We start from the raw sequence: 21,765 nt of genomic DNA on the forward strand, positions 1-21,765 counted from the left end.
TGCCAAAGAACACATCAACTGGCCTAAAGAGAAATGGAGGAACATTTTGTGGAATGATGAGAGTAAAATTGTTCTTTTTGGGTCCAAGGGCCACAGGCAGTTTGTGAGACGACCCCCAAACTCTGAATTCAAGCCACAGTACACAGTGAAGACAGTGAAGCATGGAGGTGCAAGCATCATGATATGGGCATGTTTCTCCTACTATGGTGTTGGGCCTATTTATCGCATACCAGGGATCATGGATCAGTTTGCATATGTTAAAATACTCGAAGAGGTCATGTTGCCCTATGCTGAAGAGGACATGCCCTTGAAATGGTTGTTTCAACAAGACAATGACCCAAAACACACTAGTAAACGGGCAAAGTCTTGGTTCCAAACCAACAAAATTAATGTTATGGAGTGGCCAGCCCAATCTCCAGACCTTAATCCAATTGAGAACTTGTGGGGTGATATCAAAAATGCTGTTTCTGAAGCAAAACCAAGAAATGTGAATGAATTGTGGAATGTTGTTAAAGAATCATGGAGTGGAATAACAGCTGAGAGGTGCCACAAGTTGGTTGACTCCATGCCACACAGATGTCAAGCAGTTTTAAAAAACTGTGGTCATACAACTAAATATTAGTTTAGTGATTCACAGGATTGCTAAATCCCAGAAAAAAAAAAATGTTTGTACAAAATAGTTTTGAGTTTGTACAGTCAAAGGTAGACACTGCTATTTTTTTGAACACACCCCTTTCAACTAATTGCCCAATTGCACAGCCTTAAGAGCGTGCATATCATGAATGCTGGGTCTTGTTTTTGAGCTTGTTTTCTGACAATCTACTGAACCTACTGGTAACTTGTTTGCCACGTAGCAATAAAAAATATACTAAAAACCTTGATTATTCTGGTTAGTCACATTGTACTGCTATTATTTTGAACAATACTGTATGCAACAAATGCTATTATTGTGCTTGCAGAGCCCTTTCATCCCACCCACAAAATCTCTCTGTCTCTCTCTCTCTCTCTCTCTGTCTCTCTCTCCCCCTCTTTAGGATAGTGTACAGTTAGACTGGTCAGGAATTTAAGCATTAGATAGAATGGAAACAGCTTAATCAGAGATAAAGTGCTCTTCGGTTTCTGCAAAATAAGACATTGTGGCTTCTGTGCTGATCAGGCTCTGCTAATTCTGGCTGCCTTTCTAAAAGAACATCAAGAGCCACTTCATCAAGAATACTGATGAGGAAGACTGACAGTATACAGGATATATCAATCAGGGAGAGTGAACGCATTTGCTCTTAAGGAATTATTTGTCCAAAAATGAAAATTTGCTGAAAATGTATTCACTCTCAGGTCATTCAAGATGTAGATGAGTTTGTTTCTTCATCAGATTTGGATACATTTAGTATTTCATCACTTGCTCACCAATTAATCCTCTGCAGTGAATGGGTGCCATCAGAATAATCCAACGAGACAAAGAGCTGTGAGATTGTAAGAACAATCCATCAACATTTTTTACTTCAATTTGTCGCTTCTGGCTAAAAGTCCTCTATCCATAATATTGCTTTCTCCAGCTGTTTGGACTCTCATTCTGACGGCACCCATTCACTGCAGAGGATCCATTGGTGAGCAAGTGATGGAATGTTCAAATGTTCAACAACTTTAAATTCCCCTACAAAATGATCATTTTAGATAATCAATAAATCTGTTTTCTTTTTTTAAATATGGAATTCACCGAGTTCTAAATGATTACGTGGGTTTATGCATAAACATTATCAATCACAAAAATGTTAAAGATTTCCATGACCTTTTCTTTTTTTAAATTGAGAAAGGTTCACATACTGTACACCCACAATGGCTACTTTTGGCCTTAAACATAATAACTATTACTTAGACACTCGGTTACACTAAAATACTCATAAATTGATGGATTTAAAGACACCATAGAGGTTAGTGAAGATATTTTACTGGAATTTGGGCTTCAATGCATTTATTTCATAAGGCAATTACTGTGTTCAATGTCATCTCCATTATAAAACCTTAATAGAGTATAAAAGGTATTATGAGACCACATAAATAAAAAGCAACAAGGTTCTACTGTATATAGCAGTTTTTTTCTCTATGGACCCTCATGAAAAGGGTTCCGTTTAGCAATAAAGAGCTGAAGAACCCAAATCTGTTCCCATTTAGAACAATTTTCTCTTAAGAGTGCAATTTAATATTAATAGTACTATAGATAAACCAAATGGTAACCATTTTGCTGTATTTTACCAACAGTCTAAATGGACTATTTCTACCATTGATTCCACTGGTCAAGGGTAACTAGGACACATTCTCTACATCTTATGTAACCTCATACATGATTATCTCCCCACTCATCTCCCCTGGGTCAAGATATTTTTGGTTTATTGATCCATGTGTAGGTTTTCATGGAAGAATCCCAATGGTTCATTGATTGTGAACTGCCCCTTTACTTCACTTATAATTGATTTGGGCCACTTCAGCTTCAGTGACACAGTTCAGCAGTGCTGGAAAATGTACCATTACTCGAATCATTCATCTCTGTTTTCACACTAAACCGGTGCCTAAACAATCTGGGTGCAAAAGCCTTAGAAAAGGTTTAGAAATACTGGAAGGAAATGAGGGAAGACATGAATGCTCAGACTAACACAACATGTAGGAATGCAATATTTGCATAACACACCCACAGCAAATTTATACACCAAAACCAACCACAACTGGACATTACGGCATCACCTACATTTTAATAAAAGTCTTTTTCCATCCACACAATGGAATTAATTTGGCTCCAATGGTGTTTGGTCTGCAGACGAGCTAGAAACATATACAGGTTTGGAATTAAATGATTTGATCAAGTTTGTAAAGGAGTATGATTCTTATGATTAGAATTATAATTTTTTTGGGGTGGACCATCCCTTTAACATGTCTCCCTTGCAAAAGGCCTGAAAAAAAAATATTTAAATGCGGTTCTGACGCAGATCCAGGTTTAGATAAAATAAAATTAACCATTAGCTTTGGAAAAATGTAAGTTATTGTTTAAACCATGTCTTTAATGAGGAACAAAAACTTCCAAGATCATTAAATGTAAACACTGCCCTCTTCTGGTTATTATTGAAAGTAGTCTTACTCACCTATGAAAGATTATGTATTTGTAATATATTTTACACACATTAAATTTGCTAATTTTATCCATGCCTGTTGAATTAGAATCAAACCAATGACTTCAGCCACGCTGGCAGCATACTAAACCAGAAAGAACAAAAAACATTGGCTTTTCTGCTCCTTTTATCATCACCCTGAGCCTTATGAAAGTGTCTGTCTGAAGAGGAACTTCTAAATAAAAAGTCACTTTTGAGACTGAAAAGCATCAATACACACACATCCTCCATAAAACAGAAAAAAATAAAAATCCAAGAAATGACTCCCAAAAAAAACCCAAACGATTTTTAGACATTTATTTTTTTGGCAGTTCCTTACAAAGTAAAGTTTATTTCTTCTTTTCGGGATCCTGCTCGGCGGCCTCCTTTGCCCTCTTGGCACGGATGCCGAACAGACGGGCGTTGGCACGGGCCATACGCAGACTGGCAAAGGCCTTGAAGTTCTTCTCGTCCTCGGAGATCACACGGGCCTTCTCTTTCTTGTACGCCTGCAGGAAATATAGACACTCCCTCAGATTCAGCAAAACTCTACATGTATACATAAAACATCCTACTTTCACATTTCTCGAATTGCATCTGATCCCTGTTAAACCCGACAAAATAATTAGTCTTCAGATCATATATGGATGGCATTTGGTTTTTGCAGGTCTCAAGTAAATTTAAGATTTTAGATAGACAAACTGAATTCTATTATTTTCTGTAAATGTCTGGTATTAGCAAAAGTCAAAGAAAAAGGTTTAATGTTATGCTTTGAATTTGAATGATTGAGTGATGTTCTTCCTCAATATGTTTTTGAATAGTTTTCCAATGGAAATATACAATGATGCTGATGCATATACTTGATGACGAATGTATTATAATTTTTTTTAATGAGAAAGTGACCAGAAGTAAGTTTATGATTAAAACAAGAGCAAATATCTTTTCAAGTTCTCACACTTCATTGACATTTGTTCATTTCGCATAAATTACACATCTTAAGGTTTAAATGCTTGCATTGGAAAACAACAAAATACTGGGGAAGATTTTTCTTTTTGTTTGCAATTCAACATTTAATGCCATGACTTCATAAATTTAAGACTTGTGCAAGGATTTAAGACCTTTTTAGGCCTTGTGTAAATTTATGCATCTATCAATAGTAAAAGCGAGCTTACTCTAATAACTTTCCACAGCATAAAGCGTGTAGAAAATTGTGCACAACAGGTTTTTCTGCAAACCTTGATCATTTTGAGTCTTTAAGATTTTGTACATCATATATGGCACAGCAGGCTTCATAGTGCTGAAGTAAAGATACATACGTTTTTGATGGGCATGACGGGTCCAGAAAGCTGTGTAGCCATCTTGAGCTCCTCCTCCTGTATGCACAAAAGACAGTCAAGACACCAAAAACCAAAAAAAATGCAGAATATGGCTGAACAGTATGCAGTCATCAGCTAAAAGGGTTCAAAAGTCATCAAGGATGTGCAGAGATTCCGGAGAAAGTGTCATCATTTGACTGCAAACACTAAAGCTGTTACCCTTTACAATAAACAGCATTTTATAACCTAACATATATATTATTCATCAAAGACTTAATGATCTAAATCATTATAAAGTACAAAGATTCAAATCAACCCAAGAGAGGTTGGCTTTATGAACTGAAGGAAGCCACTTACAGTGCTGTCTCCCTTCTTGGGTGCAGTAGCCTTCCTGGGGAAGATGATGAGTTTGGAGCGGTACTCCTTCAGCCGCTGAACGTTGTTCTGCAGAGACTCTGTGGATCGGTTACGCCGACGAGCGTCAACGGCGATGCCAATGGTGCGCGCCACCTTTTTGTTGATTCCCGCTGCCTGTAGAAGCAAATTACGGTGCAACGTGAGACACGTGACACTCGATTTATACTGAAACAGCTTTGACAGCGTCAACAGTCATCAGCAAATAAGGTTCAAAAGGAATCATCAATGATGTTCAGAGATTCCGGAGAATTGTCATCATCTGACTGTTTGAATAACTGTAAATGAGACCCAAAGAAGACTGTTCACACAAAAATTAAAAATGCCATCGTTTATGGACCCTAAAGCTGTTCCAGACCCATAAGTCTTTGGTTAATATTCGAAACAGAAGATTTCTGAAACTTGAGGTTTATGTCTCTTTGTTGAAAGTCCAGGAAACCAAAACAGGAAGATCCAAAAAGAGCAATGTCGTAAAATGAACCCACACGAAACAAGTGGTTTAACCCAAGCCTTGTGAAGAAAACAACTTATGGGGGTTGTTGTGACTAAATGACTAAAATAAAATCATCATAAAGCAACCGCGTCTCTTGTTTATCCTCGATTTGCATTTACGCCACTTTTATGGCCTTTTTGGAGTTGAAGGAATAGTTCAATTCCAGAGCTAAAAATTCTTTATAATTAACTTACCCCCATGTCATGCAAGATCTTAATGTCTTTTTCTTCAGTCGCAACGAAAATAAGGTTTTTGAGGAAAATATGCCAGGATTTGGCCAAAGGGTTGAAGCCCAAATCGCAGTTTCAACGAAAGAACTCGCAACCAAAGAAGGGTCTTACCTAGCGAAACAATCGGTCATTTTAAAAATTTGTATATATTTTTCAACCACAAACGTACATCTTGCACTAACTCTGTGATGCGTATCTGTAAATTCACACATCATATAATCACGTTGGAAAGGTCGCATGCGGTTGAAGTCCCCATGAAATCAGAATTAACGTTTTTTTTTTTAGATGTTAGTATCAATATGTTAGTCATCAGGTTATCCAAAACAGAAAATAATCATTCAAAGCTTGCGGTTCATCTCTTCTGCCAAAATGGCTCAGTGCTTTTTGATGACACATCGTACTTCATCTTCTTATGAAATCTTCTGACCAATCAAACACCCCCTGCACAATAAATAGTCTGAAGCACCGTCTGAAATAGTTCACTGTGTAGTATTTCCTGTACACTGAATGGTTCGTAGAAAACCATGTAGGCAATAGGTAACGATTCAGAGAGTTTCAAACAAAACACTATGGGTGCTTTTAAAAAGGGGTGCTCTATGTCCCACCCTCTCTTCCTGTTTCAGTTTAAATTACATCACCACAAAATAATGCTGCATGTTCCAAGGCACTTCAGGGGACCTTTAAGGTAGGAGAGGGGCGAAAAACTCCATCTCAATTTCTCCTCCAACTTCAAAAATCGCCAGACACCGTTGTTTTACCTTCTTTTAAAAACAGGCGTGTGATTCTCTTGGGACGTTTGCTTTCTAAACGCTAGGTTGGTACTTCCGCAAAAACAATTACAATGACAAGATTGAAAATCTGGGTGAACTAACCCTTTAAAAAAAGCCAAAGGGTTAATGTGGGATCAACATTACCTTTAACTCCTCCAGGGTGAACCCACGTCCGGCACGGACCTTGGTGTGATAGCGGATGGTTGGACACCTGACGGCTGGTCGAAGAGGACCAGAAACTGGTCTCGGAGCGATTCGCCGAGCCTTCGCCTGACGGGCCTTACGTCTAAACAAAAAAACAAGATGCATTTTAATTAAGTGATGTTTTCCATAAAGTGTTAAACCCCATTCTGCAGCAGAACCGTGTGTTACCTGCGGATCTTCCTGGCCGGCTGGTTGAACCAGGTGCGCACTCTCTTCTGCCAGTCTTTATGAAAGTGAGGGTTCAAGATCATGCCATTCCTGCTGGGAGCCATGACTGCTCACTCCTGGTGAGAGAGAAGGAAACAGCAATGAGGAGACAGTTCCCTTCTACAGATCCACACACACAGATCAACCAGCATCAACTGAAACTATAAACTCTCTGAACTAACTTCATAAAGAACTGCGCGCGCGCCGAGACTGTAACAGCTTTGTGTTTATGACGAAGTCTGTGTCAGACTCTCCACGAGCTCAGCTGGAGCCTGAGCGCGCTCACGCGTCTGGACACAGACAGCGTCAGAGACAGCGGTGAACAAGACCGACGAATACTTTGACTGGATGCACGTTTTATTTAGGTTTTAAAACACTTGACTTGTTTATAACACACTTTAGAAGAAGCGCTCGCTGCATGGAAAGCGCGACACAGTACCGTGTACTGAAATAAACGCATTTTTTATCTCTCAGTAATGTGTAACACAACAATACAGACGAATTCGCACATAAAACAGACTGCACTTTAAACCCGGACTACTTAAATCATCACATAACGAAGCATTTATAAGGATTAAAGCGGATAAACTTGATGATTAGACGGAATAAAGCACATACCGTCTTTAGCGGAAAATGGCTGAAAAGGAAAAGGAAATGACAACGCGGTGTTTTATGGGAGGTGAAGAAAAGAGCCAATAGCAAAGGGAGAAGTGCCGGTGTGGTGAGAAATCCAGTCCCCCCGCGAAATCGAGTCCGCTTAGGACCAAGGCGGTAGCGGTTTTAAATGCCTGATCAAAAGTTGTTATCGCGATAACTTGTTGCATGGCTAATCGGAGCTGCGGTAGCTTGTTGTTTCAAGCTAAAATAATTTAATAAAAGCAACATACAGAATGTAATCGATCAAAATGTTTTTTTTAAATGTCATAAAACTAGCAGCATCTCATAAATAATGCATTGTAATTAGTTTTAATATTCGGTTACTAGAACGCCTCAGCACAGCTTTTGAATATATTTTCCAGTTCTAAAATAATAATAATAATAATTCAGTTGTGATGACTAAAACACGTTTAGCCCACAAATTCAGAGGAAGATTGTTGGATAGTTGAAAGATAATTATTAATAAAACGAACCTATATATATATATATATATATATATATATATATAGACACACACACACACACTTTGATTTTTATTTATTTTGACTTACTACCTAATTCATGTAATTTTTTACATTATTTTCAATATTGTAATAAGTATACTTATGTTGTTATATATGGTTTTGCTTACAAGCAGTTCATGTATTGCAATTGCTGATTGTATATTATTTAAGAAACTATTGTTTTCAAAGAAAATCTTACAGCAATTATCACATTATGATGACGAAATTACAATTGTAATTGACTTTAACTCATATAACACAGTACATATAATAGTACAACAGTTACTTGTACTATTACAAATCAGTAATAGTAAGGCAATAATGGCTGTTTGTGCACTGAAAGTAACTAAAAATGCAGCTAGTTTATAATTGTTAATTATAACTTGCAATTATAATATAATTCTACACAATTTTTTTACATATAAATGTTCAAGCAATATGCACACTATCAATGTAAGACATTTATACATTTTTCAAAATGCATAACATTTTCAAAGAATCTTTACAGAAAGACATACTGTTGTGTCTATGTGGTCAAAAACACCCTCACTATTTTAATAGTTGGTGTTAAATGCATTATTCGTCATACATACAGCAAGCAAGCCAAAGGCAACAGTGGTTAATTAAGAAAAAACTGTAAGATGTCGATACTGGAGTAAAAAAAAACCTTTGGAGAAACCAGACTAACCAAAAACACTGGGGACCAGTTCTCCTCTGTATATTCAGTCTGAACATTAGGTACAATATCATTGGTAGTTAACAGTGTTACTGCATTGATTCAGCTGTAAGGTTAGAGGTTAAATGTGCCATGTACAGGCAGCAACATTGTTTTCTCTGTGGCCCAGGTGAGGCATGCAGTGGGAGTGAAGAGTGCTAAGGTGCAGTCATCCATTCATAAATTCTTGCTGTTTTGTTGAAACTGGAAACAGTTCATCCTATGTGAAGTCCATTGTGGAAGATTGGGGAATCATCAGTCTCAATGTAACTCGAGAGCGTCTGGGACAGAGCTTCTGTGGTAAAGAAAAATATAAAAATTGTTTAGGAACTGTAATATAATTTAAAAAAAAATTCCTCTCTGCCTTTGTAATATACAGTATGCTGGAAGACTTTCTTGACATCATACAGAACGGGTTCAGAATACAACAGAAGCAGGAAACATCAAAAATCACTGTTAACCGTAGAGCATCGGTTTACAATTCTTGCAAAAATCAAGTTATGATTTATGTGTATGTTGTTATAAAAACAATCAAACAGACATAAATGTAATCTGTTAAACTCAGTCTATTTTGCATTCAAACATTGCTTTAAATAAAGAGACAGGTGATTTATTTGAGCAGAGCTTGTTTTCTGCCTCCACTATTTGGAAAGTCTAATACGAAAATACTTATATATATATATATCCTATTTTCTATGAAACAAAAAAACTGCTCCAATGAAAATCTCCTTTTGATTTATTGTGCCTTAATTTACTATTAATTTCATTCATAATTATTCACTTACTGAACGCTATTATGAAAGCATACGTGTTTGTTTATGTTAAATAAAAGATAAACATGAGAAAAGAGTCGTATCTTCACTTAAAATCATAGAAATGCATCTTGAACAATCGGGTCCCACCCAAGGTCCCACCTAGCGAGGACCCCTAAAATGGCGGCCGTCGCGATGCCTGTGCGCAGGATGCAACGGAGGCACTTGTCCCGAACGAAGGACACGAGACAGTTACTAATGTACACTAAAAATCTTTGTCAGATTTGAGATCGTATTAACTACCAGCAAAATCCGTTCATATGTGGAAAAAATAGCAGATGGAGTTGATAAAACGCCTGAACAATGAATACAGACCTCATCGTCAAAGATCGCGAGAAAAAGGCTTGAACAATCGGGTCCCACCTAGCGAGGACCCGTAAGATGATTCATTATTATTATCACTACTAACGTTACTATTATTATTTGTGTGTGTATTGTCAGTGTCATATTACTGTACAAGGACAGTGGATAATATTGGTAGTTAATAAGAAAATCAGCTCAAATCATTAATCGCCCCTCCCCTCCACACCCAAATACATGCGTGTGCAGGACGGGTTTAAGCACACCTCTAGTTCTGTCATACTCGTGCACAAATCACACGAAGATTTTTAGTGTGAATTACTACCTGTCTTGTGTCCTTCGTGACAAGTGCCTCCGTTCCGACTTGCGCACAGGCATCGCGATGGCCGCCATCTTAGGGGTCCTCGCTAGGTGGGACCCGATTGTTCAAGATGCATTTTAAGGGAAGATACGACTCTTTTCTCATGTTTATCTTTTATTTAACATAAACAAACGTATATACTTTTATAATAGCGTTCAGTAAGTGAATAATTATGAATGAAATTAATAGTAAATTAAGGCACAATAAATCAAAAGGAGATTTTCATTGCAGCAGTTTTTTTGTTTAATAGAAAATAGGATATATATATATATATAAGTATTTTCGTATTAGACTTTCCAAATAGTGGAGGCAGAAAACAAGCTCTGCTCAAATAAATCACCTGTCTCTTTATTTAAAGCAATGTTTGAATGCAAAATAGACTGAGTTTAACAGATTACATTTATGTCTGTTTGATTGTTTTTTATAACAACATACACATAAATCATAACTTGATTTTTGCAAGAATTGTAAACCGATGCTCTACGGTTAACAGTGATTTTTGATGTTTCCTGCTTCTGTTGTATTCTGAACCCGTTCTGTATGATGTCAAGAAAGTCTTCCAGCATACTGTATATTACAAAGGCAGAGAGGAATTTTTTTTTAAATTATATTACAGTTCCTAAACAATTTTTATATTTTTCTTTACCACAGAAGCTCTGTCCCAGACGCTCTCGAGTTACATTGAGACTGATGATTCCCCAATCTTCCACAATGGACTTCACATAGGATGAACTGTTTCCAGTTTCAACAAAACAGCAAGAATTTATGAATGGATGACTGCACCTTAGCACTCTTCACTCCCACTGCATGCCTCACCTGGGCCACAGAGAAAACAATGTTGCTGCCTGTACATGGCACATTTAACCTCTAACCTTACAGCTGAATCAATGCAGTAACACTGTTAACTACCAATGATATTGTACCTAATGTTCAGACTGAATATACAGAGGAGAACTGGTCCCCAGTGTTTTTGGTTAGTCTGGTTTCTCCAAAGGTTTTTACTCCAGTATCGACATCTTACAGTTTTTTCTTAATTAACCACTGTTGCCTTTGGCTTGCTTGCTGTATGTATGACGACTAATGCATTTAACACCAACTATTAAAACAGTGAGGGTGTTTTTGACCACATAGACACAACAGTATGTCTTTCTGTAAAGATTCTTTGAAAATGTTATGCATTTTGAAAAATGTATAAATGTCTTACATTGATAGTGTGCATATTGCTTGAACATTTATATGTAAAAAAAAAAAATAACAGTAGAATCATTATATTATAATTGCAAATTATAATTATATAGCAATTATTGCTATCTATATAAACTATCTAGCTGTATTTTTAGTTACTTTCAGTGCAAAAACAACCATTATTCACTTACTATACTTAATGGTATAAATATAATAGGCATACTGACATACTTCATGTAAAATTAATATAACATTCATTTTACATAAAATAGTAATATATCTGTATATAATACAACAATAACACGGTTCTGCACAAGCAATTGCGATATTATATCATTAAGATTAACAATATAAATTTACACACACACATCGAGTAGCTGTATGCTATACTGATACGCGAGTAACAAAAAAAAAAAAAAAAAACGAGAAATGTTTGATTTCATAACCTAAAGCGCGTCGGTATGAAGGTATTTTTGATTCAAATTAACTGAGCACCTGTGGCAGTGCGATTTGTAGTTGTAGAGAAAAGCCACACATGTGTATCAGTAAATTTGAAGCCACAGAGTGAAATGTTTTAAGAGTTGCAAACCTGTAGCCTTTTTTTCTCTCCCACAAACACAACACAACAGTTACACCTTCTCAAATTCCTCATTGCAGGTGCACAAATCCTATTCTACAAATCACACATTTAGAAACTCGTACGCTCACATTATTGAAACAATTGCTGCAGTGAATGTGGTGCAAAACGCATTTACACACCCGCATCAAGAAATGTGCAGTCGTGGAGAAATGTTGAACATCCGCAAATCAGTACGTGAATTCATCAAATGAGAGTTGCACACTTGTAGAATATTTTCTCAGAATGTCTTGTATATTTTTCTAACACAAACACAAAGTACATAACTACAGCTTCTTGAATCTGCTGCGATGAAGCTCAAACACTGTTTTTTCGCTTTCAAGCGACAAGTTTCGCGCTCTCCCTTTTGCACCGAGATATTTGGTTCAAAAGTGATTTGTGCATCTGTAGAGGTAGTGGGCGGGACTGTTTAGAGATTACAGAATTTCAGCCAATAAGAAGAGATAATGAGCCAGTAGATATACGCCCCAAGCAGTTTTACGCCCCTGTTGTTCCTCATGCGTCCAGTAGGGGGAGGCTGCAGACCTATGACCTACTGTAAAATGTATTATTTATATATATTTATAAACTGTTTTTATATACAGAGATTGACTGATATATGATGTTGTGAATTTATATTAAGTTATATTTAGATATTAACCATATTCAGGCCATTAGACATACAGTACTGTGTAATCATATGGATCCTAAATGAAATATTTGCTTTACAATTCACAATTGCTCGTTATACAGCAACAGAACATGTTCTACATAGCATTTTATGAAGACCAACAAAATTTAACAATTTTCTAAAGTTCCAAGGGTCATTTAAAAGAAAGACAATATTGTTGTTCACAAAAAAAAAATTTATTAACACCATGACTTGGTTATTTCTTAACAGCATGACTCCTGTAGATGACTCTCCAATGGTTTGCCACTCTTCTTTAATTGTTTCTTTATCCTGCGGTCAAAGTGATCCCACTCACTGATAAAAATAAATAAAAAAGCAAAAGTTGCATAGTGGTAGAAAACAATGGTTATTTATAAATAATGGCAGGATGTCATGTTTCAATTTTTTTTTTCCTTTATAGGATCCTTACAGTACCTTGCGTCAATGACAGGTCCTCGAAGGAATTTCTCCTCAGCCTCCAAGATGGACACATCTTTCAGCACAGTTGATGGACTACCAAAGAAAGATTTATCACAGCCCAAATAAGCCAAGCATCATTTTGCTTTTTTTTTTTTTTTTTACAACAAAATCCAAAGTTCCTTTTCTATATTAAGCACAAAACTATTATTTTATAGAAATTATCTAACATTATGGATAAACTATTTGACATTAAAAACAATGTGAATATGACACCATGCAGAGCACAACTAACACACAAGACCATACCTCTGGAAAAGGGACATCCATAATGAATCTGATCTGGTCACTGTGGGTGTGTGTAGGTGTGCCATCCAAAATTGAAGTCATCTGAGTGTAGATAACATCAATTCGCTCCTGATCTTCAATGAACAATATTGATGGAACACTTGGAAAAAGTGTCAAGTCACTTTGATTGTTTTTTTTTTTGTTTTTTTTTTCATTGATGATAGACTGTGGTTAGTTAAGTTTGAGTCAGACAGAACATCTGACTCAATCAAGTACTTTTGCCTCTCGAAATAAACTGATCCATCTTTTGAATTGATATCGCTATTCTTTCTTATTTAATTGATCAATCTTTTATAAATAATAAATGTTGCATCATTACACAATACAATCAACAACAAGTACTTTAGCAGATTATTTAACATACCTCATCCGTATCGCTTCAAGAAGGTCTGCTGCTATCATACATATAGATATGGTCTGCTGTTCTTATAAATGACTGGGCTCATATACTAATATACTGCCTCCCCCTACTGGACGCATGAGGAACAACAGGGGCGTAAAACTGCTTGGGGCGTATATCTACTGGCTCAGTAGCTCTTCTTATTGGCTGAAATTCTGTAATCTCTAAACAGTCCCGCCCACTACCTCTACAGATGCACAAATCACTTTTGAACCAAATATCTCGGTGCAAAAGGGAGAGCGCGAAACTTGTCGCTTGAAAGCGAAAAAACAGTGTTTGAGCTTCATCGCAGCAGATTCAAGAAGCTGTAGTTATGTACTTTGTGTTTGTGTTAGAAAAATATACAAGACATTCTGAGAAAATATTCTACAAGTGTGCAACTCTCATTTGATGAATTCACGTACTGATTTGCGGATGTTCAACATTTCTCCACGACTGCACATTTCTTGATGCGGGTGTGTAAATGCGTTTTGCACCACATTCACTGCAGCAATTGTTTCAAAAATGTGAGCGTACGAGTTTCTAAATGTGTGATTTGTAGAATAGGATTTGTGCACCTGCAATGAAGAATTTGAGAAGGTGTAACTGTTGTGTTGTGTTTGTGGGAGAGAAAAAAGGGCTACAGGTTTGCAACTCTTAAAACATTTCACTCTGTGACTTCAAATTTACTGATACACATGTGTGGCTTTTCTGTACAACTACAAATCGCACTGCCACAGGTGCTCAGTTAATTTGAATCAAAAATACCTTCATACGTCGGCTATTTACTAGCCTATGAAACATGTAATTTAAAGTACATAAATGGTCATTATAGCAAAGTTCAAACGACAAAAATAAAAACGTTATTTAGCAGGAATTGTAATCAGGCGCTAAAAAATAATACCCAATAATTGTTCGTTGAGCCAATGGGATCACTCGGGGTCCTAAGCGGACTCGATTTCTCGGGCGGACTCGATTTCTCATGACACCGGTCTACCGGAAGTGTGAAGCCGGTTTTTGTTGTGACAAATTAACACGTGGATGTACGTAAATTAACAGTTTGACTACTAATGTTTATGTATTTATTTATTGGCAATTAATAGTTACTACAGACTACCATAGCGTTGTGAATATACGTAGATATGTGCATGCAAATAAAATAAATAAAATGAGGTTAATTTAGTAACATTATTTTCTAAACATGAAAATGTATAGCAGTGTATAAAAAGAAAAAATAAGTGTGTGTGTGTGTTATTATTATTATTATTATATAGTTATTTCTATGGGATTTGGGGAACTTTAAAACTCTTGAACACAGTTGTCTGTAGTCTAATAAGAGTACATTTTAAAAAGGCATGATTGAAAATCAATCATTAGGGGGCGTCCTTACACCATAGACTGTATAATAACAGCCTTACACAGAGAACGTGGTCATCTAAGCCTTGTCTATCTTAAAGAACAATTCCCTCAATGAAAAGCCTGTTAAAGGCGCACAAATGCTTTCTTATTTAAACAGATGTATTATTAGTGCAGAGTGGCTTCCTACATGAGTTTTAACCAAAAATGCATAAATCCCAAAGTCCTGTGAGCACATGGCCATTCATAGGCCTGTGTAATATTGGTGAACTTGTATAGTGCAAAGGCTTATATAATTATCTGTTTGCCTTTTACACTTATGTTATGAATGTCATTCATCCCAAAAATTCAATATAAGATCAGCTATATTTGATTTGCTGGTTGCATTTCATTACTTCTGAGAAAAAAGATAACTACTTATTTGTTTTAAAAAGTATAAAAACAAGTACAGCTATCATCTCTTTATAGTAACCAAAATAAGTAGCATTATACACATATAAATAAATGTAATTTTGGCAAATGAGTAACTATGTTATTTCCTAACAATTGCAAAGAAAGGGTTCAAAGGAGTCTGCCGTGAATTCTGTAATGCAGGTGTCAGATTTTCTTAAGGGCAGCAAAAGACACTATAATGACCCGTTCATTAATCATTGATCACTGGAACATGGAAAATCATCAGTCTTTTAATCTAAGGGCAAAGGTCAAGGTGTGCTGGGCTGGGAGGTGCTGATGGTGCCCTACTTTCTCTACATCAGGAGAGAGAGAGAACTAGCTCCTAAAACAAACAGTGCATAGTGTACAGTACAAAAACAAAATAAATACTGCCTATAGGGTTTGATTGCAAACAAAACAATTACCTAAAAAAAAAACCTGGTCCTAAATAAATGTAAATGTAAATAAATGTTGATAAATGTACGGTATAAATATTTGAGGTCAGTAAGACAAAAAATAATACTTTTTTTTCCAACAAGGATATATTCGATTGATAAAAAATTAAAAATTGTTTTGAATTGTCAATTCATCAAAGAATCCTTAAAAATGTATCACAATAAAAATAAATACATCTATCATAATAAAAAAAAGAGCACTTGAGCAGCATTAAGAAAGATTTTTCAAAGAGACACTTAAGTCTGGAACCACAGGAATAAGTTACATTTTAACACATTAAAATTAGTGCGGTCAAATTATTAATCGAATCCAAAATAAGTTTTTGTTTAGATAATATATACGTGTGTGTACTGTGTATATTTATTATGTATATATAAATACACAAACATGCACCTATACATTTAAAAATATTTACATAAAGAGTTTATATTATATAAATATTTGCATATAAACAAAACATTTTTTATATAAACATAATAAATATACACACTAATATTTTAAGTAAACAAATTTATTGAGGATGTGATTAATTGCAATTAATCATTTGATAGCGCTAATAAAAATATAAAACAATATTTCAAAATATTATTGTTTTTACTGCATTTTTGATTAAATAAACATAGCCTTGGTGAACAAAAGCAAAGAATGTTAGCGACCTGAAATTTTGTAGATGTTTTTGTTGATCTACGATGGAAGCATCTGCTGTGAAGTACTTCAGAAGCAATGCTTCACATTCATCTGCTAAACTGATCATGTATTAAATGCATTAAGTTATAATAACAATACGTCACTGGTGTCGTGAAAGTTGAACACACCAGAACAGTGCAGCAGAACACAGACGCAATCTGGCTCACAATGTTACATTTGTGATTTTATTGCATGTCATGTTACGTCAACGTCACACACGTTTTATTGACAAATATACTATTTAAGACAATCAGCAGAACCAGCCCTCTCTTTGTTTGAGTCCACGTGTAGCACCTCAAACTGTACCCAAAAGCCCTTGAAATATTTGGCTTTCGACTGCAAAATACACGAGTCTGTTAAACTAGCACATTACAAAAAGATTATTTTGGTGGAAAAGAAAATTACAAAACCAAAATAAATAGATTTGAAAGAATTAGGACTAATTGTACCACCAGCATTCTAAAAGCTCTGAATGATCAATAACAACAACAAAAACGAAGGTCTGAACACCTTTTATGAATCGAGGGATTTGATGAATTTTTCATAAGCAGCTTCATCCATGAGTTCATCAAGTTCTGCAGGTTTCTCTATGGTCATCTTAATTAACCATCCTTGAGGAGAGAGAAAGGAATGTTTTAGTGGTATATGACACATTCATATACAGTATTATGTGATTTCAGTTTAGTAAGAGACTAACAGCTGCACTCACCGTCTTCATAGCAGGCTTTATTTACTAGTCCCGGGTTATCTGTCAGATTTGTGTTGATTTCGGTCACTTCTCCAGTCAGTGGAGAATACAACTCACTAGCAGCTTTGACGCTTTCTAAAGCACCGAACTCCTCTGAAAAAGAAAACAGTTCATGTTGTTTGTGCTATAACAGGCAGAAGGCGTAAGATGGGGATTTCAGATTCTTCTCACCCATTTGTTCAAGCTTTGCTCCCACTTCTGGTAGCCCACAGTATACCACATCACCTAACGCTTCCTGTGGTGATAGAACGGAGGAAAATGTCAAACATCTATTAATAAGGAAGATCATTTTAAACTAAACTTGAAAACTGCATAAAAGACACTACTGCAATACTATTAGTGTAAAACAACATAACTTTTAAAGTCAAACCCTCCCTATTTGTGTTTTTTTTAGCACATTACACCAAAGATGAAAAAGACAGAAAAGTGATTGTTTCAACACCTCCCTTCCTTTTCATTTTATTTGGAAACACATCAAATTATTGAAGTAAAATGGGCTGTGACTTATTTCAAGTTGCCTTTAAAGGGATAGTTCACCCAAAAATTAACATTTGATTGTTTATTTGCTTACCCCCAGGGCGTCCAAGTTGTAGGTGACTTTGTTTCTTCAGTAGAACACAAACTAAGATTTTTAACTCAAACAGTTGCCGTCTATCAGTCTTATAATGTAAGTCTTATAATGTAAGTCAATGGGAATCATGGCTTTGAGAATCAAAAAAAATATATACAAACAAAACCAAATTAAACACTGTGGCTTGTGACGATACACTTAGGTCTTAAGACGCAAAACAACCGGTCTGTGCAAGAAACTGAACAGTACTTTTATCATTTTTACCTCTGATCCACTGCAATGTCCAATTGTCCCGAGCGCGTGATGCCAAATAAATACAGTTGGGCAAACAAATTCCACGTTGACTGATGATATAACAAAATAGTCTTCCATTGTGATGACCTGTACTTCTACAGTAAATATATTTCGATCATAGCAGTATGCCATAGCATACACACACGTCACATGCTGCATGTTGTAAACGCACTCAGACATTGTGGAGGATCAGAGATTAAAGAAGAAAGAAAAAAAACAATATAAATACTGTTCAGTTTCTTGCACAGACCGATCGTTTCCTGTCTTAAGACCACAGTGTATCATCACAAGCCACAGTGTTTAATTTGGCTTTGTCTGTGTATGTTTTTTGACTCTCAAAGACGTGATTCCCATCCACTTACATTATAAGACTGATAGACTGCTACGGTTTGAGTTAATCTCTGTTTGTGTTCTGCTGAAGAAACAAAGTCACTGGGGGTAAGCAGATAAACATCACATGTTCATTTTTGGGTGAACTATCCCTTTAAGGTGCATATCTAATGGAAGCTAGTTTCTGCTGAGAAACAAAAATAAATAAAGGTAATTGTTATAATTTATCTCAGTTTTCCTTTTTTTTATTGTGAGAAACTCAGAAATGTGACTCTCTTGCAATATCCAAGATTACATATCACAATTCAGACTTTTCACTCAGAATTCAGTTTTTCTCCCAGTCACAGAATAAATAGTAAAAAACAAATAATAATAATGAAAAAATAAACATTTGAACTGAATTGACACCATCTCATATATATATATATCGAGAGAGAGAGAGAGAGAGAGAAAGAGAGAGAGAGCAGCACACCTGAGCAAAGTTGCTGATGCCAACCGTGCCCACAGTCCCCTCCACTCGCACCCACTCGTGTTTGTCTGTGAACTTCAGAGCTGGAAAAACAATAATAATAAGACCAGGATAAACAGAACCATTCATTAAAGTAATACACTTAAAAAAAAAATCTCTATATATAGTGCTGTCAATTAGTCAATCCCACAGTGTTATTTTTGTATATACTATTTATAATATACATATTTTGAACAAGCTTTTATTTTTATATTTTCAGTTTTAATTTTAATGTGTTTTGTGATATTTTATTAGTTTTTTTAACATTATTTCAGTTTTAGAAATGTCAACATTTCAGTTAGTTCCCAAGACAATTTGCCATTTTTTAAATGTAAGTTTATTTATTATTTATATTTTATTTAAATTTCACTTCAGTTACCAACTGAACTATACAACTATTTTTAGTGGTTTCAATTTTAGTTAGGAATCTTCTCACGTTATGAACATTTATTCTCTCTCTCTATTATATATAATTTAGTTATTTAAAGTGGAACACAAAAGTAAATGCTCGCAGTCTGGATTGGTACGTCATATTTTGTATTGTACTGAAATGTCTGCTTAATAAAAACAAATTGTTAAAAAAAAAAAGAAAAAAAGAAACGCTGAATAATGTTCAGGTCATTCTTTTCCTACAATTAAAAATTATAGGGCTTTCAAAAGTTCCAGCAAATAACTTTAATTCTTTAAAGCCTTGAAGACTTGACTGTATACTAGCACTCCATGAATTGCGTGCCATGCACTTTCTTATTTTGTTTAAAGCCATTAAATGGGGGGAAAAAATACAAATTAAATTATTTTAATAGAATAACTGTTTGGCCGGTTTGGGCTTGGAGAAAGAAAGAATGAAAATAAAACCCATGATTTTTAAGCACGACACTTTTCTTTGAAGTTATTTAATTTTGCATAAACATTAACCTTTCAGCTGATGGTAGTCTGACCATTCAAACTCCATAAGGTTAATCATGCATTAATTATTTCCATCAACAGCTTTTCAGTATTATTCTAACTCCCAAACACTTTTAAATCATTGTAGTAAACATGACACAGCCACTGAGGGTGGAAGAAGCTGTAAAAGTTCAGGTTAAGGCATGCTGAACGATGCACTTCCTGTCCCAGGCAAATGCAAATCAACAACCTGCTTTCAAACAGGTTTCTTATCACTCAGGTGTGGGTTTCTGCACAATAAACACAAAATCAGATTCACACAGTGAAACAAGAGATTCGAATTAAAAAAAAATTAGGTATGATTAAAATGTGCAAGGGAAATAGAGGCATCCTGACATAAGACCTGACCCAGAAAAATTAGCATAGACTGTTCACAATTGTGTATAAACCACACATAGATCTTAGGAGAAGAGTCTGGCAAACCGATGAACACCATCAGCTGAGGACTGCTAGAGGGGCAATGCCTCAACTGACTCGGATTCTAGCATCAGCCCATGCAGAAACAATACAGGTTTAAACCAGATTGTGAGCAGGGCTGAATGCGGGACACTCCTGTTATTTTAGATCTCGAGGCATCTGAGGGAACATAATGAACGTGACGCATCAGTCTAATTTCCTATATGGCTCTAGATCTAGTGAATGACAGATTTTAGTGAGATTATATGTAGAGTCTGGGGCCTCTGGTCAAATATGAGACACGAGATGCAGCACACATTCTTAACTTTAATTTAAGACCTCGAAATAATTAAAGCCACATGATATTGAACGGAGGAAATTTGTGTGGCCCGATTAAAGCTTCAGCAAAAATTACACTGGCCTGTCAAATAACAACGGGCATGCTTTAAACTTCACAAAAATAAAGCGAAGACATAGTTCCAAAAATAAACGGATATTTCGGTATCCGAAAATCGAATCCGCCAAGTAACTTTCAGCGAATAAAAAAATGGAATGTACAAAACGCCCGCGGAACTTTATGACGCAACAAACGAACTAAAGTTACAATGTAACAAACGTTAAAGCCCAATACAAATGCAGGTGATAAGAAAACATCGGTATTAAGAAGATTAACGCTTTTAAAAAGACCAAAATGCAAACAGGAATGGCTGTTCTTATAGCTAGATGCGAGATGTAAAATTGAGGAGCCGTGGAGTTCTGTAAAGTTTTTACCTCCCGAGAGCCGCGAGCTCGTGGAAAGCGTCCTTAAAACGTTTGGTCTCAGCGAATTTTGGCACGTCCAGATATGTGCAGGTCTCGTGAGCAGGGGCAATGCTGCCGAGAAGTTTGCCGAAACGCATCGGAGCGCCGCACACATCGCCATCTTCACCGACTCTAGGCTTCAGTCGTGAAATAACAGCCTGATTCACTTGACCGCGCGAGAGTGGCAAAAGCGCGCTCCCGCTGAACCACAGACCTCTGATAAGTTTGACTGAGAATAAAGATATCGATAACGACCAGAACATTGGCACAGACTATATGTCCTATCATACAAAGTCCAAACATGATGAAAGCAAAAGATGTATGTGGCGTAACAAGTAAAAATCACTGTAAAGCACAGTGGTCCCAAAAAATACAGGTTTTCAGCCATACATAATAATAATAATTCGTATTTCATGTAATTTCTGCCGTTCACACTTGTTAAATATGATTCGATTCCAATCGGATATACACCAAACCCTGATTTGGATCGCAGATCTGAACAAAATT

At 35.9% G+C, this 21,765-nt stretch overlaps 2 protein-coding genes and 2 non-coding genes across 4 annotated transcripts; all 4 read right to left on the reverse strand.

Annotated features, from left to right (window-relative positions):
• Positions 1-3,440: 3,440 nt before the first annotated feature.
• Positions 3,441-7,518, reverse strand: LOC113051845 (60S ribosomal protein L13). Its single transcript, XM_026215979.1, has 6 exons — positions 7,390-7,518; positions 6,733-6,848; positions 6,505-6,646; positions 4,811-4,984; positions 4,454-4,510; positions 3,441-3,646 (listed from the first exon to the last, which is right to left on the reverse strand). Exons 2-6 carry the CDS (start codon positions 6,834-6,836, stop codon positions 3,488-3,490), a joined length of 636 nt encoding a protein of 211 aa, XP_026071764.1. The 5' UTR covers positions 6,837-6,848; positions 7,390-7,518; the 3' UTR covers positions 3,441-3,487.
• On the reverse strand, positions 4,566-4,645 carry LOC113052595 (small nucleolar RNA MBII-202). The gene has a single exon (XR_003277097.1). It is a non-coding gene; the product is annotated as a small nucleolar RNA MBII-202 (small nucleolar RNA).
• On the reverse strand, positions 5,049-5,128 carry LOC113052563 (small nucleolar RNA MBII-202). The gene has a single exon (XR_003277067.1). It is a non-coding gene; the product is annotated as a small nucleolar RNA MBII-202 (small nucleolar RNA).
• A 9,306-nt stretch (positions 7,519-16,824) lies between the features above and the next one.
• LOC113051846 (glycine cleavage system H protein, mitochondrial) lies at positions 16,825-21,514 on the reverse strand. Its single transcript, XM_026215980.1, has 5 exons — positions 21,229-21,514; positions 19,081-19,160; positions 17,585-17,648; positions 17,375-17,506; positions 16,825-17,276 (listed from the first exon to the last, which is right to left on the reverse strand). The coding sequence occupies exons 1-5, from the start codon at positions 21,377-21,379 to the stop codon at positions 17,179-17,181; spliced, it is 525 nt and encodes a 174-aa protein (XP_026071765.1). The 5' UTR covers positions 21,380-21,514; the 3' UTR covers positions 16,825-17,178.
• Positions 21,515-21,765: the final 251 nt, after the last annotated feature.

The sequence above is a fragment of the Carassius auratus genome, chromosome 32 (assembly GCF_003368295.1).
Source record: "Carassius auratus strain Wakin chromosome 32, ASM336829v1, whole genome shotgun sequence".
In the NCBI taxonomy this organism is placed as follows: Eukaryota; Metazoa; Chordata; class Actinopteri; order Cypriniformes; family Cyprinidae; genus Carassius; species Carassius auratus.